The sequence below is a fragment of the Urocampus carinirostris genome, chromosome 3 (genome assembly GCF_059441175.1).
Source record: "Urocampus carinirostris isolate Australia breed hairy pipefish chromosome 3, RoL_Ucar_1.0, whole genome shotgun sequence".
Taxonomy (NCBI): Eukaryota; Metazoa; Chordata; class Actinopteri; order Syngnathiformes; family Syngnathidae; genus Urocampus; species Urocampus carinirostris.
The window spans coordinates 991,865-1,012,484 of NC_142351.1; the positions used below are offsets into that span (position 1 = coordinate 991,865).

Genomic DNA, 20,620 nt, shown 5'->3' on the forward strand with positions numbered 1-20,620 from the left:
TTATTGTAACAGAAGCAAAAAAAATGTCCAACCTTCCCCGAGCTGCTTGGAAAAAGCGTCCTCTTGTCGCTGTCCTTCCTCACTGGAGCGCATTTTATCCGTCTTTTAACAAAAAATATCTCAAACTCGGGATTAAAAAGGACCACAAAGTGATACTTGAGTCGAGTTGACGTCGTTTGAAGTCGAGTAGAGGACTTTCTCCACAATCTATTGTTCGGCAGCCATGACACCTTCTCCTTCGAAACCCCGCCGCAATGGATTGTGGGTACATGTGGCAAAGATTGCATGATGCGTTCACGAAAATGGGTGTTACAGAAGATCCTACCAGATACGACCAAAAAGCGTTTCAAAAATTTGGAAAGTCAGGGTTTTCTGACCCCCAACCGGGGAAATGTGATTAGATGGACACTTGAGGTGGGAGGTCCGAGTTGCAAAGTTTGGGTACCTAGCCTTGTCCCCCTGGTTGGGGGTTTGACATCTCGGTTGTCGTCTTTTCGGGAACGCAGCAACAAAAACACATAGAAGACGAGATAGGTCGGCGCCAAAATGTCAATATTCGCCAGCTGAACGCGCATTTGAAGGCAAAGTAGTTTGAAAAGGGGAAAAACGAGCATTTGAAGGCATGCACGTTGAAAAAGGGGAGAAACGGACAAAGAGGGCTTGTGAAGTTTTGTCAATTTAAGAGCGCTATTACTCGTGATATTGCGGTAAGATGTTTTCCGTTTGTGTGACGTCATTACGCATGCGGCGTTTTTTTGTTGCGGTTTGCTGTTGTAGATTACCATCCATGGTCCAAAAATGGTTGTGTGTTTTTTTGTATATTTTATTTGTTATTGTATGTACGTGTCTTGCTGTCGGTGTAACAGAGTTGAAATTTGATTGTTTGGAATGTTTTTTGCAATTGCGCTTGCTCAATCAATGAACCTTAATGCCAACAATCCAACGGTATCGTGTGACTGACATTTAGCATCTATTTTGCAGATGATGAGCTAAAACAACAACAAAAAAATTATTTAAAAAAGGCCACTTAACTCCAAAGGCGTGTTCAGGAGAGTGGGTGATTGCTTTCGCGAGCTATCGCGAGCTTCTGAACGGCCAATTACTATTGAGTGCACGCGTGCACTAGCAATCACGGGAGAAAGGACGCTTACTCTAATTTCCAACATGGCGTCGACAGTGGAGAAGATAGAGGATCTCACCCTGACGAGTGCTGTTGGCGATGTAATATATCGTCTTGGTAATGTTTGTGAACAATGCAAGACAGCACTGCGTTTAGGATAACCTTAACTGTGTCAATATGCGAACTGTCGCTCATATCAGCCAATTCGCTCAAAGCAAGCTGTAGAACGAAATCCATTGTACTGTCGTCGGCCATTTTGGATTAGTAAGAAAAACAGTGAGAGGCGTGTTCTTGTTCAGCAGTGCGCGGCAAGCAACTAACAAGAGGCTACATGTCTGACCACTCTCCAAGCTTCGATAGATCAATTTAAGCCGATCTATCTAGTCCTCTATGTGTTTCTGTTGCTGCGTTCCTTGTAAAGACGACAACTGAGATTTCCAACCTCCAACCAGGAGAAAGGCTATGTAACCCAACTTTTCAAATAGGACATCCCACCTCAAGTGTCTTTCTAATCACATTTCCTTGGTCGGGGGTCAGAAAACCCCGACTTTCGACATTTTTGAGACGTTTTTCGGTCGTATCTGGTAGGATCTCCCGAAACACCAATTTTCTTGAACGCATCGTGCGATCTGTGCCACTCGTACCCACAATCCATTGCGGCGGGGTTGAGAAGGAGAAGGTGTCATGGCTGCCGAACAATAGAATGTGGAGAAGTCCTCTACTCGACTTCAAACGACGTCAACTCTCCACAAGTATTGCTTTGTGGTCCTTTTTACTGCCGAGTTGGAGCGATTTTTGTCGGAATTCGGAGAAAATGCGCTCCAGTGGGGAAGGACCTTTTCAAGAGAAGCTTCGGGGATCCAAAGAGGAGAGCGAGCGAGAATGTCGACGACCCGACGCTTTTTCCAAGCAGCTCGGGGAAGGTCCGTCATTTTCACTTCTCCTACAAAACCTAAAGTGTAGGAAATCAAATGAAATTTTCAAATCCAATCAAAACTTCAATAGTTCCCTGATAAAACAAATGCAAAATGCCAACATGACTTCTAACAAAAAGTGCATGGCCATTTCAATTGAGCTTTGGATTGGATCCAACATGGCGGCCTGCACCAATGCTGCGGCGAGTTGCTCATTTTTCTGCTTTTATATGTAACCGCGGTGTACTTGTCCCACCAAAGATCCACATTCACGCCGGACCGGATGATGAGGTTTTTATGATGACAGTTTCTGCAAATGAATGAGTCACAACATTAGCTTTTCTGCTGGCTTTGATCTCAGTAGCTGCTCTCTTTGAAGACTACCCAAAGCATATCAAAGAGCTTTCTTTTCCATTTACATAAAATACATTGCCTGGCAACCAGTCCAGAGTGTCCCCTGCCCACTGCCCGATGATAGCTGGGATGGGCTCCAGCATGCCCGCGACCCTACTGAGGATAAGCGGTGCAGCTGATGAGATGAGACATTTTAGAATGTGACAATCCATTTGTACATCCATTTTAACAAGAGATCGTACAGCGGAATTTTAACGTTTACAATTCAACATATTTTACTTTCGTCTGAATTTTAACCACCATCCTCCTTTCTAATATCTATGATAAAATAGAAATGCTAACAAAAATAAGAGTATAAAAACGGGTACAATTTACCTGCAAATGAATGAGTCACAACATTAGCTTTTCTGCTGGCTTTGATCTCTTTGATCATGGCTATGAGAGTACTTGTAAAGTATGTATGTTTCCATGACTTCCTTTATATTAAATTTTGAGGTTGACCGTGTATTACGCGCTAAGGCCCTTGCAACATCCATTTCCGCTTGGTCATCCTGGAAGGGGGATGACCCCATGTGCGGTCCCTTCCCAAGGTTTCTTCATTTTCCGCATCCTGACATTTTTTGAGTCTTTCCTTGCCCTCATGTAGCTTTCAGATCAGGTTGATGTTGCAATGGTGTTCTGCGCATTCCTTTTGTGAGTTTCTGTGTGTAAAGGCGTCACAAATAAATGCCATTTGTGTTGCAGACATGGGTGAAGACCATCTTCCTATTGCGAGGCAGGAACCAGAGTGTCCAGGAACTGTTTACAAGATACTCCGAATTGTGTTGAACAGAGCAGGTTGGTGGTTTTACTTTCTGCAATACGAGATATTTGGCCGTTGACGTCCAGCTTACTTTCTTTTTGAATGAGTTTTGGGCTTCTGTCCTGCTCATTCTTTCAAAATATATACAGTGAAGAAAAGAAGTATTTGAACACCTGAGAAAATCTCAATTGCTCTGTAGCCCTTTCCGGCCTTCTGGAGGTGTCCAATTGTGTCTCCGGTGTCTTTGGACGGCTCTTTGGTCTTCGCCATGTTACTAGTTCAAGTCTTATTGCGTGGGGTGGACTTCTCATGGGCGGACCAACAGGTCTTTCTGGGTCAGAATTCTAGACGATACTCAGATGTTCAAATATTTATTTGCAGCTGTTCAAACAAATCGTTCTAAAATGCATTGTGATTTCTGAAATGTTCTTTTTAGTTTAACTCTCTCACTGTGGACATGCACCAACGATGAAAATTTCAGACCCCGCTGTGATTTCTAAGCAGGAATAGCAAAACAGTAGGGTCTTCAAATACTTCTTTTCTTCACTGTAGCTTACTTTCTGGTTGAACAGACAAGGTTGCTCTCTGTGGTTTCTGTAACATCCTTGAGAGTTAAGTCTTGGCAAAATGAAGCCCCATAAAGCAGTGAAGCCCTGCAGGGAAATGTTTCACACACACACGTAGGGGCTTTAAGACGAATCATGTCTTCCATGACGCCATCTCCTGGACAGAATCATTAATAACGTGGTCGGTGCGTGCAATCAAATATCGGGGCGTCCATCTTGCGTTAGTCTGGCACTTTTCTTCAAACGACACTCCTTGCTAGCGAATCACTCTCCGCACACGCGTTTGGCGGGGCTTCGAACGTCATTGACACGCACATCGCCTGGCGCCGCACGTAGCGCTCCTCTGAAATACTCAGACGGGCACATGACTACACAACATCTAAGGTTCGGCTGTGGCGTAGTATAAGGGCGTCTCGCTGGCTGATTTTTTTCAAAGACGTTTATTTTGAAGTTCTTTTAGTGACGCTTTTGCTTTATTCGCGTGTGTGCAGATTTGACACGACCACTCTCTATTAAGAATGTGTGAGCAATGCTCCATTGAGTTCAAAGAGCCCTCGTGCGCTTTTCCATTGCGCCTTTAAGCTGGAATGTCACTTTTAGTAGGCCAAACAGGAACAAATCCCCCAAAATACGAAAAAAAAGTTCATTTGAGCGTAATGAAATAAATGTACTTCCATCTCTTTGTTCCAAGTCAGACCTCCTTCCATCCGAAGTGGTTCTTTTGGGGATCGAAGGGGACTTCTCCCTCGGACTTGAGAGTATTGGGACACGTTACGCTTGCACATGCACGCGCAAAACCAAGTGACGATGAAAAATAGCGAGGGAAAGTGGGAAGAATGGGACGCAGCGAACAATCTGAACAAAGCCACTCTTGGCATCTAGTGAAGATTTCATTCCCAGAGGCCTAATACTCACTGTTCAGCAGCGCCTAAGCCTTTAGAATTTTTTTTTACGTTTTGGCACTCGGGGACAATGCTTCTGAAAACTGAACGAGTTGAGGGCAATACAGATAAATGTGACTTGTGTCTTGCAGACGTCGGCCGAGAATATCTTGCTACTGCGCGGCAGGAACCAGAGTTGCCTGACGTTAAAATTAAGGAGGAGGAGGAAGATTTGAAGCCCTATCACGTTAAGCAAGAGACTGAGGATGGGGAGCCTGTTGAGGAGGAGGACGATGTTCCAGTCTTGCAAGTGACCGGGGTCCGTTCAATCGCCGAAGATCAAGGTCAACCTGAAGATCAAGGTCAACCTGAAGATAACGGTCGGCAGGAGCTTCCAAGCATCAGGTCTTGTCAACACGTGGAAACGGAAGATGACGACACGTCTCGCTCCACAAACGTTGAAGGTGGTAACACATGTTCTCAGTGTGGGAAAACGTTTCGAAGCAAGTATTATATGAAGTTACATATGAAATTCCATGCTGGTGAGAAGCCTTTTGCCTGCTCAATTTGTGGTAAAAAATTCACTACAAGTGGAAACTTAAAAATACACACTAGAACCCACACTGGCAAAAAGCATTTTGCCTGCTCAGTTTGTGGTCAAAAATTCTCACAGAATTGGAGCTTAAAAATACACACCAGAACCCACACTGGCGAGAAGCCTTTTTATTGTTCAGTTTGCGATCAAAGATTCACTAAAAATGAGAACTTAAAAATACACACTAGAACCCACACTGGCGAAAAGCCTTTTTCCTGCTCAGTTTGTGATAAAAGATTCACTAACAGTGGGCACTTAAAAATACACACCAGAACCCACACTGGCGAGAAGCCTTTTTCTTGTTCAGTTTGCGGTCGAAAATTCACCCGAAATGGACACTTAAAAATACACACTAGAACCCACACTGGCGAGAAGCCTTTTTCTTGTTCAGTTTGTGGTCAAAGATTCATTGAGCATGGGAAATTAAAAATACACACCAGAACCCACACTGGCGAGAAGCCTTTTTCTTGCTCAATCTGCGGTCAACGATTCACTTTAAATAAAAACTTAAAAAGACACACCAGAACCCACACTGGCGAGAAGCCTTTTTCTTGTTCAGTTTGTGGTCAAAGATTCAATAACAGTGGGCACTTAAAAATACACACCAGAACCCACACTGGCGAGAAGCCTTTTTCTTGTTCAGTGTGCGGCCGGACATTCACACAGAATGAGAGCTTAAAAATACACACTAGAACGCACACTGGCGAGAAGCCTTTTTCTTGCTCAGTTTGTGGTCAAAGATTCACTTCAAGTGGGTACTTAAAAATACACCAGCGAACCCACACTGGGGACAAGCCTTTTTCTTGTTCAGTTTGTGGTCAAAGATTCAATAACAGTGGGCACTTAAAAATACACACCAGAACCCACACTGGCGAGAAGCCTTTTTCTTGTTCAGTGTGCGGCCGGACATTCAAACGGAATGAGAGCTTAAAAATACACACTAGAACGCACACTGGCGAGAAGCCTTTTTCTTGCTCAGTTTGCGGTCAAAGATTCACTAACAGTGGGGACTTAAAAATACACACCAGAACCCACACTGGCGAGAAGCCTTTTTCTTGTTCAGTTTGCGGTCAAAGATCCACTTCAAGTCAGAACTTAAAAAGACACACATTAACCCACACTGAAAAATAGCCAAAAAGTCTCCCAAAAGGCATAAACAGGGACTTACACCTGTAGTTAAGTTATTTTGTTTTCTATTGCTTGTTTTAGGTTGCCCTACACAATAAAGAAACTCATCTCCTTTGACCTGTTGATATTGTGGTGAAAAAAAATCTATATTGTCAAGTCAAGTCATTTTTATTTGTATAGCCCTTAATCACAAGAAGGTTATTACACTATATTACACTGACTATTTTTCAGTCTATTATTGGACACTAGAAATGACACACAAGACCCGGTGCAAAGACTTTTGCCTGCTTGGTTTGTGGTCAAACATTTACTGAAAGTGGGAGATTTAAAAAAAAAAAAAAAAAAAAAAAAAAACATTTCCCCTCCTCTTTTTTAAACCACTGACTGCTACCACGTCAAAAAAGCCACATTCATTCATTCACAGGAAGTGAGCAGACTCTCCACCTGTATCATAAAGATTTGAGACCCCAAAGTCTTCATACGGATTTAAAAGATTCATGATTTCCATATGCGACATGTTTCTTGGTAGATGATCTATTTTATCTCTTGTCCCCATAAAATTTTGTCTTTTATCAATAATTATAATTATCATAACAACAAGATGGCCGACCTAGGTCCCCGGGGTTGGGGCCTGTTCTCACTAGAGCCCCAAAGCTTGGAGAGCTTGTGGTTCTCTCCGTCCCTGTCGTCCGGATGAGAACAATCCCCGTGATGTTCGCCGCCAAAAGAGATAGGAAGCTTTATTTCTTCATCTTCCTGGTTGTCCATGTGCTGCTTCTCACACACTCCTCCCCTGATGGACTTTTTTTGTTCTCAAAAATACACAAGAATGGTCATGCAACAACCTGTCTTTAGTGGTTTGGGCAAATATCCCATGTTGGCACCCTATGAATAACAATTCCATATCATTGAAATGGATTTATTATCTTAAAACCGGGTGCATTGATCATTACTGTTAACCTGTTGCATCATTTCTTCCACTTTCCATCACTGAGTGCTTGTGTCAACAATGTGCTTTATTCTTTCGTTTGATTCAATTTTCTTTGTCCTGTGAATAAAACGTAGTTTCATCATATCAAATTGTCTGCATTATTTTTGGGTCGATGTTATTTTTCTTTTGAACTGATCACTATCCATATCAACAAACTACAAAATCGATCAATTAAAGTTGAAAATACATTGTGTTTAAAGTTGGACCCTTCATGACAAACGCTAAACGTGGGCTATTTCAAACGAATTTGTGTCGGAAACCGAGAGCACCGCCTACTGACCGAATCGGTAACCACCAAATTAGATTTTGAACCAAATAAATATAATTGAAAGCCATGTGGTGATGGGTTGTTATTGTGGCCATGAAAGAGTCTGAAATCACGTTACCTGTGCCAGAATCAAAATTTAACTCTGTGTTAAGTCAAGATAAAACAGAAAAGGGACTTGGATTATCATGGACCAAAATAAAGTTCACACTGGAAAGCCATATGAACATAAGGAACATGAACATGAGGCTTTTATTCCACTTGCTGCCATGAGCGACACAACAAACGCGCACCATGTGGTCAGCACCTCCGCCCGTTTTCAACATCGTTGGCAGCGCGCTGGAGACTGCCGACAAAGACGGGACATCGCTCAACATGCCGCACCTCGTGGCGTGGTTGCATCGACACACGTAGCATCATCGTTACAAGCTACATTACTTTACTTTAAATGAGTGCTTTTTTTATATATATACTTCTTTTAGCACAACTTATTTACATTTATATACAAAGATAGTTCGTGAAAGCAGCTCCTATATCTAGCAAAATATGCATTTTTTTTATCCAACTGACATTGGGCACAGCTTACCTTCAGCACCGTGTTTTTGTGCCGAAGGTAGGTGTAACAGAGTTGAAATTTGATTGTTTTGAATGTTTTTTTGAATTCTCACAAAATCTGTGTTTTTGTCGTATTACTGTTAATATTCCGGTAGTTCCTTTAGTTGTTAAGTCATGTGCATCTGCGACTGTCTTTTTCGTTTGGCAGTTTATGGGCTTCAGCGCTTGCCGTAGCTTAAGTTATTTTGTAAGCGCTGGAGATAATCGCAGTCGCGAAGAGATGCCCCTGACTTTTGTATTGTTTTGTTGACTGAATGCAGGCAATAAACTGAGTGATTGTGAAACCTTGTGTCGTGCGTGAAAGAGGGTCGTCACATACGGCAAACCAAAAAGGCGGCCGCACAGCACATGTCTTAACAGCAGGGTTACTTGAACTGGATGACTTTCAATGACTTTTGGATGACTCCAAAACCAGATATGCTCATAAAAGACAAAAGAAACACAATAGGAATCAAATGATGACTCACACCACGTGGTAAGCTTTCTCTCCCGGCTTTGATCTCCGGCAAAACGAACATCAAATGCGACAGAAACAAAGTGAAAATAAATCCAAACATCATTTTTGCCGTTCCGTGGATCCCGTTACTCCCCAAGCCTGCACAAAATGGAATCATTTTATTCTTATTTAGTTTCTTTTGTTTTTTATGAGCATATTTGGTCTTGGAGTCATCCAAAAGTCACTGAAAGTAATCCAGTTCAAGTAACCCTCCCCAACCCTGCTTAACAGATGAAGGCGGTACCAACATTTTTCACAGCAATGCAACGAAAACACGGATTTTGTGAGAATTCAACAAAAAAAATCAATGAAATTTAAACTATATGGCACCAGCAGGTGGCACTGTTGGACTCGTCATTGCAGGACACTTAAACACAAACTAGTCAAAAATATTTCAGCAGGAATTTCAACAGAACAAAACTTATGAATGCACACGTTACTGCTTTTTCTTCTACCTTTTTATAATTTCATTTTTTTTGACATATATTTCCTTAACATAGTCGTTCACCGGATGAATAGAGTTATTTTGTCGCCGACCTATCTCGTCTTCTATGTGTTTTCTGTTGCTGCGTTCCCGAAAAGACGACAACTGAGTTTTAAACCTCAGACCAGGAGAAAGGCTATGTACCCCAACTTTACAACTCGGACCTCCCACTTCAAGTGTCCTTCTAATCATATTTCCCCGGTTGGGGGTCAAGAAAACCCCGACTTTCCACATTTTTGAGACGCTTTTCGGTCGTATCTGATAGGATCTCCCGAAACACCCATTTTCGTGGACGCATCATGCGATCTGTGCCACTTGTACCCACAATCCATTGCGGCGGGGTTTGGAAGGAGAAGGTGTCATGGCCGCCGAACAATAGAATCTCCAGAAATTCCTCTAGTCGACTTCAAACAACGTCAACTCGACTCAAGTTTTGCTTTGTGTTCCTTTTTTATCCCGAGTTGGAGCAATTTTTCGTTGGAATTCGGAGAGAATGTGCTCCAGTGGGGAAGAAGAACCTTTTCAAGAGAAGCTTCGGGGAGCCAAAGAGGAGAGCGAGCGAGAATGTCGACGACCCGACGCTTTTTCCAAGCAGCTCGGGGAAGGTCCGTCATTTTCCCTTCTCCTACAAAACCTAAAGTGTAGGAAATCGAATGAAATTTTCAAGTCCAATCAAAACTTCAATAGTTCCCTGATAAAACAAATGCGAAATGCCAACATGACTTCATGACTTTGGGGGCTTTGCGCATTTTGTGAGTTTCTGTCAGTAAAGGCGTCACAAATAAATGCCATTTGACTTGTGTGTTGCAGACATGGGTGAAGACCATCTTTCTACTGCGCGGCAGGAACCAGAGTGTCCAGGAACGGTTTACAAGATACTCCAAATTGTGTTGAACAGAGCAGGTTGGTGGTTTTACTTTCTGCAACCCGAGATATTTGGCCGTCGACGTCCACCGTACTTTCCTTTGGAATAAGGTCCGGCCTTCTGTCCTGCTCATTCTTTCAAAATATATACAGTGAAGAAAAGAAGTATTTGAACACCTGAGAAAACCTCATCTCATAAGCTGTATCGGTTCACCTTATTAGGGTCGCGGGGGGGCTGGACCCCATCCTAGCCATCTCCGGGGAGTGGGCAGGGGACACCCTGAACCGGTCGCCAGCCAATCGCAGGGCACACGGGGAAAGATGACTCATTCACACCGAGGGACAATTTGGACCTGCCAATTCACCTGAAATGCATGTCTTTGGAATGTGGGAGGAAAGCGGAGTGCACGGGGAGAACATACAAACTCTGCACAGTAGTAGCTGGATTTGAACCCACGCAGGAGGTTCCCATGACCTCAAAACTGTGCCGCACACGCTCTAACCACTGCACTGCCATGCTGAACAGAGAAAATGAATGTTGATATTTGGTACGGTAGCCTTTGTCTGCTGTTAGAGGTCAAACGTTTGCCGTAGTCTTTCACCAGGTTTGCACACACTGCCGGAGATTTCTTGGCCCACTCCTCCACGCAGATCTTCTCTAGATCAGTCAGGTTTCTGGGCTGTCGCTGAAAAACATAGAGTTTGATCTGCCTCAGAAGATTTTCGATTGGTTTCAGGTCTGGAGACGGGCTGGGCCATGCGAGAACCTTGATATTTTTCTTACAGAGCAATTCTTTGGTTTTCCTGGCTGTTTTCGGGTCATTGTCATGTCGGAAGACCCAGCCACGACCCGTCTTCAACGATTTGACTGAGGAGAGGAGGTTGTTCCCCTAAATCTCACAATACACGGCCCCAGTCATCCTCTCTTTAATGCAGTGCACTCGTCCTGTCCCATGAGCAAAAAAATAAACCCCAAAGCATGATGTTGTCACCCCCATTTTTCACAGTAGGAATGGTGCTCTTCTGATCGTTCTCTTCATTCTTCTTCCTCCAAAGACGCTTAGTAGCATTATGACCAAAATGTACTATTTTGATCTCCTGAACACAAAACCTCCCGTGACTCCTCCGCATCATCCAAACGGTCATATGCAAACTGAAGACGGGCCTTGACGTGTACTGGTTTAAGCAGGGGAACCTTTGGTGCCATGCATGATTTCAAATCATGACATCTTTGTGTATTTCCTGCAGTAACCTTGGAAACGGCGGTCTCGGCTCTTTTCAGGTCATTGATTAACTCCTGTTGTGTAGTTCCGGGCAGATTCATCACCGTTCTCAGAATCATTGAGACCCCACGAGGTGGTCTCTCCGAATGAGATCGACCGTGATGTTTAGCTTCTCCCATTTTCTAACGATTGCTCCAACAGTGGACCTTCTGAGAAAAATGGCTCCTTGCAAAATGATACGTGTCAAGCAGAAGTTTCGCCTTAGTACTTTTTTAATATCTATGTTTTTGATATCTAAACAATACTTTCCATATACACAAGGGCGCTTGGCTTGAAAAAGAACATTTGATTGCAAGAAGACTAAACCTATGCATGAACTTTGCAAAAATTCTCAGCCCCTGATGTCTCGGGTGACGTGATCACACGATTCGGGTCGTCACGGTGATGGCAGGGTCCTACGGATACGTCATCCCAACCAAGGCCCTGGTCATTTTTTTTTTACAAAAGACTAAAGATTTGAAGCGTTAACAGTATCTACTTATCTTTGCTTTTCTATTCAGCGCCGCACGAAGTAATAGATAGATGGATAGATAGATAGATACTTTATTCATCCCTGTAGAGAAATTCACACTTCCAGCAGTCTACCCCGCTGTTTTATTAGATTACAGATTAACATGATGCCCTAGGGGTGCTTGTAGCGGAGCGGATGACATATCGCTAGTCCAAAAGTTCGACATCCCTGCGGCAAATGGAAATCTTTTCTTTGTGAAAATCCAGGGATACACCACCTCGTGTTAGCAAGTCCTCTCCGATTCCCCCCGGCTTTCGTGTCTCCTTTTAGTGGCGTTGAAGCCGGATAGCTCCGGGTAGCTCTGGGTGGCTACACGTTAGCGTCCGGAATGCTAAACGTGAGGCATGTTTGTGCAAAACACAGCGGCGAATGCAGGAACAAAACGCGGCACTAAGTGTTGACAAAGATCCGATCAAAGCCACTCCTACCACCTAGTGGTCATTTCATTCCCAGAGGCCTAATACTCACTGTTCAGCAGCGCCTAAGCCTTTAGAATTTTTTTTTTACGTTTTGGCACTCGGGGACAATGCTTCGAACGAGTTAAGGGCAATACAAATAAATGTGGGACCTCGGTGATCGCGGTTCACAAGGACCAAAACCACCCGCGAAAAGTGAAAATCTGCAAAGTAGTGGAGCCCCTTCAAAGTAATCCCCTTTGCAGTACACCCCCCCTGTATACAGTACAATACAGTACACCATATGGAATACGATTAGAGAGAGAGATTCTTCTGTTCTTCTATTTCCTGCTTTCGACTGGTCCGATAAACTGACTTTTTCCTCGGCGGCGAACATCTTTGGCTTTTTCTCGGCTTGGCTGGACGCATCGAGGGATAAAGAGCGTTTCGCCGAGGGCTTCGAAAAACCTTTAGAAAATTCGCTGCGAGAAAAAGGCGAGCTCACTGCCAGCTATGGCGAGAAGCGTACCGTATAGGAGGTAAGCGCGGTCTGCTGTAGCCGACGGGCCAATGGGAGTCGAGTATTCGGCGAGTGCCGGCCAATCGGCTCGCGTCGATGGCCGTATACGTGCGTTTCTTTGTGTTTTCAAATGACTCGTTCTAATTGAATATTTTGCTTTCAGATGTTGTAAAATTATGTCCTTTCTAAATTGGAATATTTTCCATGATTCATTTTTGAATTTTTTGAATTGATATTATTATTAGTAGTAATTTTTTGTAACTATTACATGGAAGCGCGGAGTAGCGAGGTACCACTGTAAACGTGACTTGTGTCTTGCAGACGTCGGCCGAGAATATCTTGCTACTGCGCGCCAGGAACCAGAGTTACCTGCCGTTAAAATTGAGGAGGATCTGAAGCCTTATCACGTGAAGCAAGAGACAGAAGATGGGGAGCCTGTTGAGGAGGAGGACGATGGTCCAGTTTTGCGAGTGACAGGGGTCCGTTCAATAGTTGAAGATCAAGGTCAACCTGAAGATCAAGGTCAACCTGAAAATAACGGTCGGCGGGAGCTTCTAAGCATCAGCTCCCGTCAACACGTGGAAACCGATGACGCCGACACGTCTCGCTCCACAAACGCTGAAGGTGGTAACACATGTTCGCAGTGTGGGAAAACGTTACAAAGCAAGGCTTATATGAAGTTACATATGAAATTCCATGCTGGCGAGAAGCCTTTTGCCTGCTCAATTTGTAGTAAAAAATTCACTAAAAGTGGAAACTTAAAAATACACACTAGAACCCACACTGGCGAGAAGCCTTTTTCTTGCTCAATTTGTGGTAAAAGATTCATTGAGCATGGGATATTAAAAAAACACACCAAAACCCACACTGGTGAAAAGCCTTTTTCTTGTTCAGTTTGTGGTAAACGATTTGCCCAGAGTGGGGACTTAAAAGTACACACTAGAACCCACACTGGCGAGAAGCCTTTTTATTGCTCAATCTGCGGTCAACGATTCACTTTAAGTGGACACTTAAAAAAACACACCAAAACCCACACCGGCGAGAAGCCTTTTTCTTGTTCAGTTTGCGGTCAAAGATTCACTAACAGTTGGAACTTAAAATTACACACCAGAACCCACACTGGCGAGAAGCCTTTTGCCTGCTCAGTTTGCGATAAAAGATTTACTACAAGATGCAGCTTAAAGAGACACATTAGATCACACACTGGTGAGAAGCCTTTTTCTTGTTCAGTTTGCGGTCAAAGATTCACCCACAATGGAGATTTGAAATCACACCAACTATTCCACACTGGCGAGAAGCCTTTTTCCTGCTCAGTTTGTGGTCAAAGTTTCACTTCAAGTGAGCACTTAAAATTACACACCAGAACCCACACTGGCGAGAAGCCTTTTGCCTGCTCAGTTTGCGATAAAAGATTCACTACAAGTTGCAACTTAAAGAGACACATTAGATCACACACTGGTGAGAAGCCTTTTGTCTGCTCAGTTTGCGGTCAAAGATTCTCTAAAAATGAGAGCTTAAAAAGGCACGGACTCTTCCACACCGGGGAGAAGCCGTTTTCCTGCACAGTTTGTGGTCAAAGATTCACTAAAAGTGAGAACTTAAAAATACACACCACAACCCACACTGGCGAGAATCCTTTTTCCTGCTCAGTTTGTGGTAAAAAATTTACCTTTCGTTGGATGTTAAAAAGACACACACTAACCCACACTGGGGAGAAGCCTTTCACCTGCTCAATTTGTGGCAAAACATTCAAAGAGAAAGGGAGCTTTAAAAAACACACAATATCTCACACTGGCGAGAAGCCTTTTTCCTGCTCAGTTTGTGGAAAACGATTCTCATTTAATTGCTCTTTAAAGTTACACCAAAAAACCCACACTGGCGAGAAGCCTTTTTCCTGCTCAGATTGCGGTAAAAAATTCACCGGAAGTGGAAATTTAAAACAACACACACTAATCCACACAGGGAAGAAGCCTTTTACTTGCTCAGTTTGCGGTAAAAAATTCACTACAAATAGAAACTTAAAAACACACACATTAACCCACACTGGGGAGAAGCCTTTTTCCTGCTCAGTTTGCGGTCGAGGATTCACTACAACTGCGAGCTTAAAACAACACACACTAACCCACTCTGGGAAGAAGCCATTTTCCTGCTGAGTTTGTGGAAAACGATTCTCACAGAATGGAAACTTAAAAATGCACCAAAAAACCCACACTGGCGAAAAGCCTTTTTCTTGCTCAGTTTGTGGTCAAAAATTTGCCCTAAATGAGCATTTGAAATTACACCATCTAACCCACTCTGGAGATAAGCCTTCCGCCTCTTCAGTTTGAGGAAAACGATTCACCTTGAGGGGGGACTGAAGATAACACACACTTACCCACACTAACGAGAAGCGTGGTCAAACATTCACTAAGAGTTGTAACTTAAAAAACATTCACACAGGCTGTCCATAGGAACATAACGGCTACAAAACCATTTGCCCTCACCTTTTTTCCTTTTTGCCAGCACATCAAAAAAGCTACATTCATTCACAGGAAGTGAACAGACTCTCTAGTTGTATCATAAAGATTTGTGACCCCAAAGTCTTCATATGGATTCAAAAGATTCAGGATTTGCATACCTGTCATATTTCTTGATAGATGATTTATTTCATCTCTTGTCCCCATAAACTTTTGCCTTTTATCAATAATCTCATTTCATTAGCTGCATCACTCATCCTCATTAGGGTCGCGGGGGGGGCGGGGGGGTTGGGGGGGGGGGCGGGGGGGGGGGGGGGGCTGGAGCTTATCCCAGCCATCCCCGGGCAGTGGGCAGGGGACACCCTGAACAGGTTGCCAGCCAATCGCAGGGCACACGGTGACAGACAACTCATTCACACTTAGGGACAAATTGGAGTGGCCAATTCACCTGAAATGCATGTTTTCCGAATGTGGGAGGAAACTGGAGTGCCCGGAGGAAACCCACGCAAGCACGGGTAGAACATGCAAACTCCGCACAGGAAGTCTGGAGCTGGTTATCAATAATTATAATAATAAGATGGCCGACATAGATCTTTAGGGTTGTGGCCTGTTCTCACCAGAGCAACAAAGCTTGGGGAGCCCGCGGTTCTCTCCGTCCCTGTCGTCTGGATGATAGAAACCTCTGTGAAGTCCACAGCTAAAAGAGTTAAGAACCCGGCTTTTTTCATTTTCCTGTGAGGCCATGAGCTGCTTCTCACACACTCCTCCCCCGAGTGACTTTTGTTCTCAAAGGTACACATAAAGGGTGAGTGCAAGAACCTGTCTTTGGTGTTTTGGGCAAATATCCCATGTTAGCACGCTATGAAAACAATCCCCGATCATTGAAATGAGTCTATTATCTTCAAACCGTGTTCATTGATCGGTACTGTGAACCTGTTGCATCAAATGCAATATTGCACAACCGTTGCGATACCAACGGTATCACGACAACCCTGTATGTAACATCCCACATGCCGACATTTCTTGTGTAAATACCATGTCAATTATAACTAGCCTTATCCCCCTTGTTTTATAACATTATCTTCTCTGCTCCTTTATCTTCTTGCTCATACCTCACTATGAATGTGTAAAACTGGAGTGTCATGCCCAATTTCGTTGTCACAATATGTTAGCCCATTTGTAACAATGACAATAAAGGTATATTCTATTCTATTCTATTTCTTCCATCTTCCCCCTTGCTAACTGTAAGGGAAATTATGGTTTAAGGTTGCCCTTCATACTAAATTCTATACTTTTACTTTTAAGTATTTATATTGACTCAATAACTCAGGGATGTGATTTTTCCGCTAATTCGCGGAATTCCGCTTTTTTATCTCCAAAAATAAAATTTTAAAATTCCCGATTTTTTAATTGGTAAAAAAAAAAACGATTTCGTCTCGAAAGCATTCCATTTTAGTGTTTCCGTAACTGAAATGAAACGTACTTGCGATTGGTTGAAGTCTCCGTGTTGACCAATAAACGCGCTTGTTATAAAGGCGTAGGAGTATGCCATTGTTCATTTCTCACACGTTTTTGCCGAGTGTTTAAAGAAAAATGTCCGAGATCGAACGCAAAGACGCTCCGCGAGGTAAAGAAATTGCTAAGATCGTAAAAAACGAGTTTCGATCGGACTGGTTAGAGAAGGAATTCTCTACAAATGTCGGTGACCCCGACGTGATCCAATGTAGCGAGCAGAGACGGGAGTCGTAGGCGGAGTGTCAAACAAAGGTGCCAACGAAAGCTGTTTTAATGACATTTAAACTGGCAATAACAAAACAAACAGGAGAGTGGCTAGAACCGGCCGAATTAAGAGTCCCCCTAGGAACTCGCTAACTAAACAATAGTTCCGTGGGTGAATTATGTACAACCCACTACAGTACTTTCGTTTATAGATAACATCTTCTGCTATAACAAAGACATTTGTGGTATGTTCTAATATGAATTACTTTTCATTTGGTCATGATACAATTATTTGTTCATGAAATTTGAACTCTTCAACATGATTTATGTGTTAACTTAGTCATCACATGAGTTAGATATGATGATATTCTCAGTGATAGTTTTTAAAAGCAAAGGCAGTCCAATGTTTTTTAATGTGACTGATTTTGAGTTGACTTCAACTGTCATTTTATATGGGATAGTTCAGAATACATTGAAAATTGATGCTGTTGTTTTGTCTATTTCTTTGTCATCTGAGTGCATTGAAAGTACTTAAAAACACGGAAAACCCATGAGCTCCGGGGGGCTTCGCCCCACTTGTCCCCCCACCAGGGCACTGCCCTGGACCCAGCTGGGTGCCCGCGGCCCCCAGACCCCCGCCTAATTTTCAGATAATTTCACTTTGGTCAAATTACATCCCTGTTCCTTGCCCTCTTGTAGCTTTCAGATCAGGTTGATGTGAGTTTCGTCACAAATAAATGCGGTTTGACTTGTGTTTTTCAGACATCGGTGAAGACCATCTTCCTACTGCATGGCAGGAACCAGAGTGTCCAGGAACTGTTTACAAGATACTCCAAATCGTGTTGAACAGAGCAGGTTGGTCGTTTTACTTTCGGCAACGTCCTTATTCCGGAGGGAACGTCGTTGGGCGTGGCCCCAAAAAATACGCAGCGAGGAGATATGGCAAAAAGGGAAAGCTCCTTATGGCATTGCTCTAAACAACTCGTCATGGTTGCCCGGCCCCGGGTCAAGACTTCCGCCAGATGTCTACAGACAATAAGCTATTGTCATCTCCAAAACTGCTTCAAGTTCATTTCAGGTTCAACTTTCCATATCCTTTTCTTTCCGCTTGACCGAATTGTCGAGAAATTGACGTCGACGCGTAGGCATGCGCAAACCGAAGCGGACCTTCTGTCACGTGGTCACCGTGGCGACGCAACGTTTACTTTCAAAACCAGGCACCGCTTGGGTATTTTTACCTTGTGTATTTTCACACCCTGAGGGCGCTGTCTCCCAAGTTGGTTTTAGATGACGGCAATCAAACGAGAGGCGCCCGAAAGTCATCGAGGATGATTTTGGGGGGAAGATCACCAAAACCTCTGATATTACCCCCAAAAGTTTCGAGTAATGATGCTCGGACCTGTGACCTCCCGTTCTGGGGAGCGGGCGCCCAACCCTCAGGCCACCGAGCCGGTCTACCTCCGTTGCTTCCAAAAGCGTCAATTTGAAGAAAATCGGAGACTTTTATGGGCGCGAAAATCCGGTATTGAGGGTTTATACCGAGTGACGGCGGTAAGTAGGGCTGCACGATGAAGCGAAATCCGATCCGTACGGCGACGTGACCCGCCAAACGCAACGGTGCAGGTTTTCGGCCTGTCGGGTTCAAACCTTTTGTGGAACGATGCACGAGTGAGCTCATGGGTCTTAAGGTCTTTGACTCTTTAGGAATCAAGTGTCTTGAGTTCATCATGATTTCTTGATTATTTCCTAACCTGAATGCTTGATCATTAAATTGTACTTCTTCATTAAGGGGTGCAGTACATCTATTGTCGTAGTAGCATACTCTACAGAGACTTACTTACTTACTTACTTATTGCTCCAGCGAAGGTCGGGGGGTCCCGTCCCTGTGCGTTGAGCCGACCAGATGAACCAGGTTTTTCCAATGCTGGCGGTCTTGTGCCAGCTGTTCTGCATCCTCTACGGCAACTCCGTGTTGTTGGAGGTCGCCCGCAACGACGTCGAGCCATCGAGTGCGGGGTTTCCCTCGTGGTCGTCTCCAGCCTGCGGCCTTTGGGTCAAACTGGAGAATGGCTCGTGTCGGATGGTCTGGTGGTAGACGAAGGACATGGCCAAACCAGCGGGTGCGGCGTTGTGCGACCAAGGAAGATGCTTGGGGCTGGCACGTGCGGGCTCTGAGCTCTTTATTGGAGACTCGCTGGGGCCACCTGATGTTCTCGATGGTTCTGAGAGCCCTGCTATCAAAACCATCGATTCTTGTGGCCAGGGTGTCGTTCAGGGGCCATGTTTCTGAGCCATAAAGCAGGATAGGGAGTACGGCGAGGTTGTAAATGCGGAGCTTCGTCTTGCGTGCGATGGTCTGGTGCCGCCAGAGTGGTTTCCAGAGAGACTGCAGAGCAGATGCTGCCAGGGCTCTTCTGCGGAGAATCTCTGGTTTTAGGTCCCCATTGTCTGTCACCATGGACCCCAGATATACAAAGCTCTTGACAGGCTCTACGATGTCGCTACCAATTTGGATGGGAGGTGGATCTGGTCCATCACCGACATACATGAACTTGGTTTTCGTCCAACTCACTTGCAGGCCAAGCCGCGCTGCCTCTTCGCTGTAAATGCCCAGAGCGTCTCTCAGCTGGCTGTAGGAAGTGCTGAGAATGATGGTGTCGTCAGCATACTCCAGGTCAGTCAGGTGGTAGTTGCCGAAAGACACTCCGGGGATGCGCTCACTAACCCTGAACATCAGATGGTCGATGATGCAATTAAAAAGGTCGGGAGCAGCCACACAGCCTTGGCGAACGCCGCTGGAGATAGCAAACCAGTCGGAGTCAATGCCGTTGATACGGACACAGCTCTCTGTGTTGCTGTAGAGCAGCTTGAACAGGGCTATGATCTTGGGTGGTGCTCTGAGAGCTTGGAGGATGTTCCACAGTGAAGAGTGGCAGACGGTGTCAAAGGCGGCCTTCAGATCAATGAATCCGATATATAGATGGCGATCTTTACGGAATTCACGGGTCTTTTCTATCAGCAAACGGACGGCAGAGATGTGGTCCGTTGTGGAGCGGTTGGGCATAAAGCCAGCCTGCTGGGGACGGCGGCAGCTTCTGATTGCTGGAAGGGCACGGCTGAGCAAGATCCTGGTAAAGACCTTGCCCGGGATGGAGAGTAAGGTTATGCCTCTGTGGTTTCCACAGACAAGCCTGTCGCCCTTGCATTTCCAGAAGGGCAAGATGACTCCTCTGGTCCAGTCGGTGGGCAGCTGCTCCGATTCCCACACCTGGTTGAATAGGCGGGTTAGCCACTCCACCATGCCATCACCGCCGGCCTTGAGCATCTCGCCGGTAATGGCACAGATGCCGGGGGCTTTCTTGGTGTTCAGCTTCTTCAGAGCAGCTCTCACTTCCTCGGGTGTTACGGGGTCTGTGCAGCAGGTGTCGTTAGGAGGTGCTGTGCTCGCAGCCCGTAGGAGGGTGGGATCAGCCGGGATGGTGCTGTGCTGCAAGAGGAGGCTAAAGTGCTCCTTCCAGCGCTCGAGGCAGTTGGCTTCTGTCATGATGAGGTTGCCGTCTGAGTCCTTTACCAGGGCTGTCTTTATGTGTGGGCCGCTACGGGCTTGGCGTAGTAGACTGAATACGCGGCTCATGTTGTTGTTGTTGGCCGCGGACTCAAG

General features: G+C 44.7%; 4 protein-coding genes across 4 annotated transcripts in view; 2 read left to right on the plus strand and 2 right to left on the minus strand.

The window, feature by feature from the left end:
* The window catches only part of LOC148368215 (uncharacterized), a 359,448-nt gene that overhangs the window by 79,044 nt on the left and 259,784 nt on the right, over positions 1-20,620 (minus strand). The window lies entirely within an intron of this gene.
* LOC148368220 (uncharacterized) overlaps positions 1-20,620 on the minus strand; it is a 306,344-nt gene that overhangs the window by 11,148 nt on the left and 274,576 nt on the right. The window lies entirely within an intron of this gene.
* On the plus strand, positions 702-7,426 carry LOC148368221 (uncharacterized). Its single transcript, XM_088330201.1, has 3 exons — positions 702-2,043; positions 3,133-3,225; positions 4,790-7,426. Exons 1-3 carry the CDS (start codon positions 1,824-1,826, stop codon positions 6,361-6,363), a joined length of 1,887 nt encoding a protein of 628 aa, XP_088186327.1. The 5' UTR covers positions 702-1,823; the 3' UTR covers positions 6,364-7,426.
* The window catches only part of LOC148368222 (uncharacterized), a 28,575-nt gene continuing 17,524 nt past the window's right edge, over positions 9,570-20,620 (plus strand). The window contains exons 1-4 of the mRNA XM_088329631.1: positions 9,570-9,816; positions 10,022-10,114; positions 13,106-13,408; positions 17,722-17,814. Coding sequence (XP_088185757.1) covers positions 9,705-9,816; positions 10,022-10,114; positions 13,106-13,408; positions 17,722-17,814 — 601 coding nt within the window. The 5' untranslated portion in view covers positions 9,570-9,704. The remainder of the gene's footprint in view (positions 9,817-10,021; positions 10,115-13,105; positions 13,409-17,721; positions 17,815-20,620) is intronic.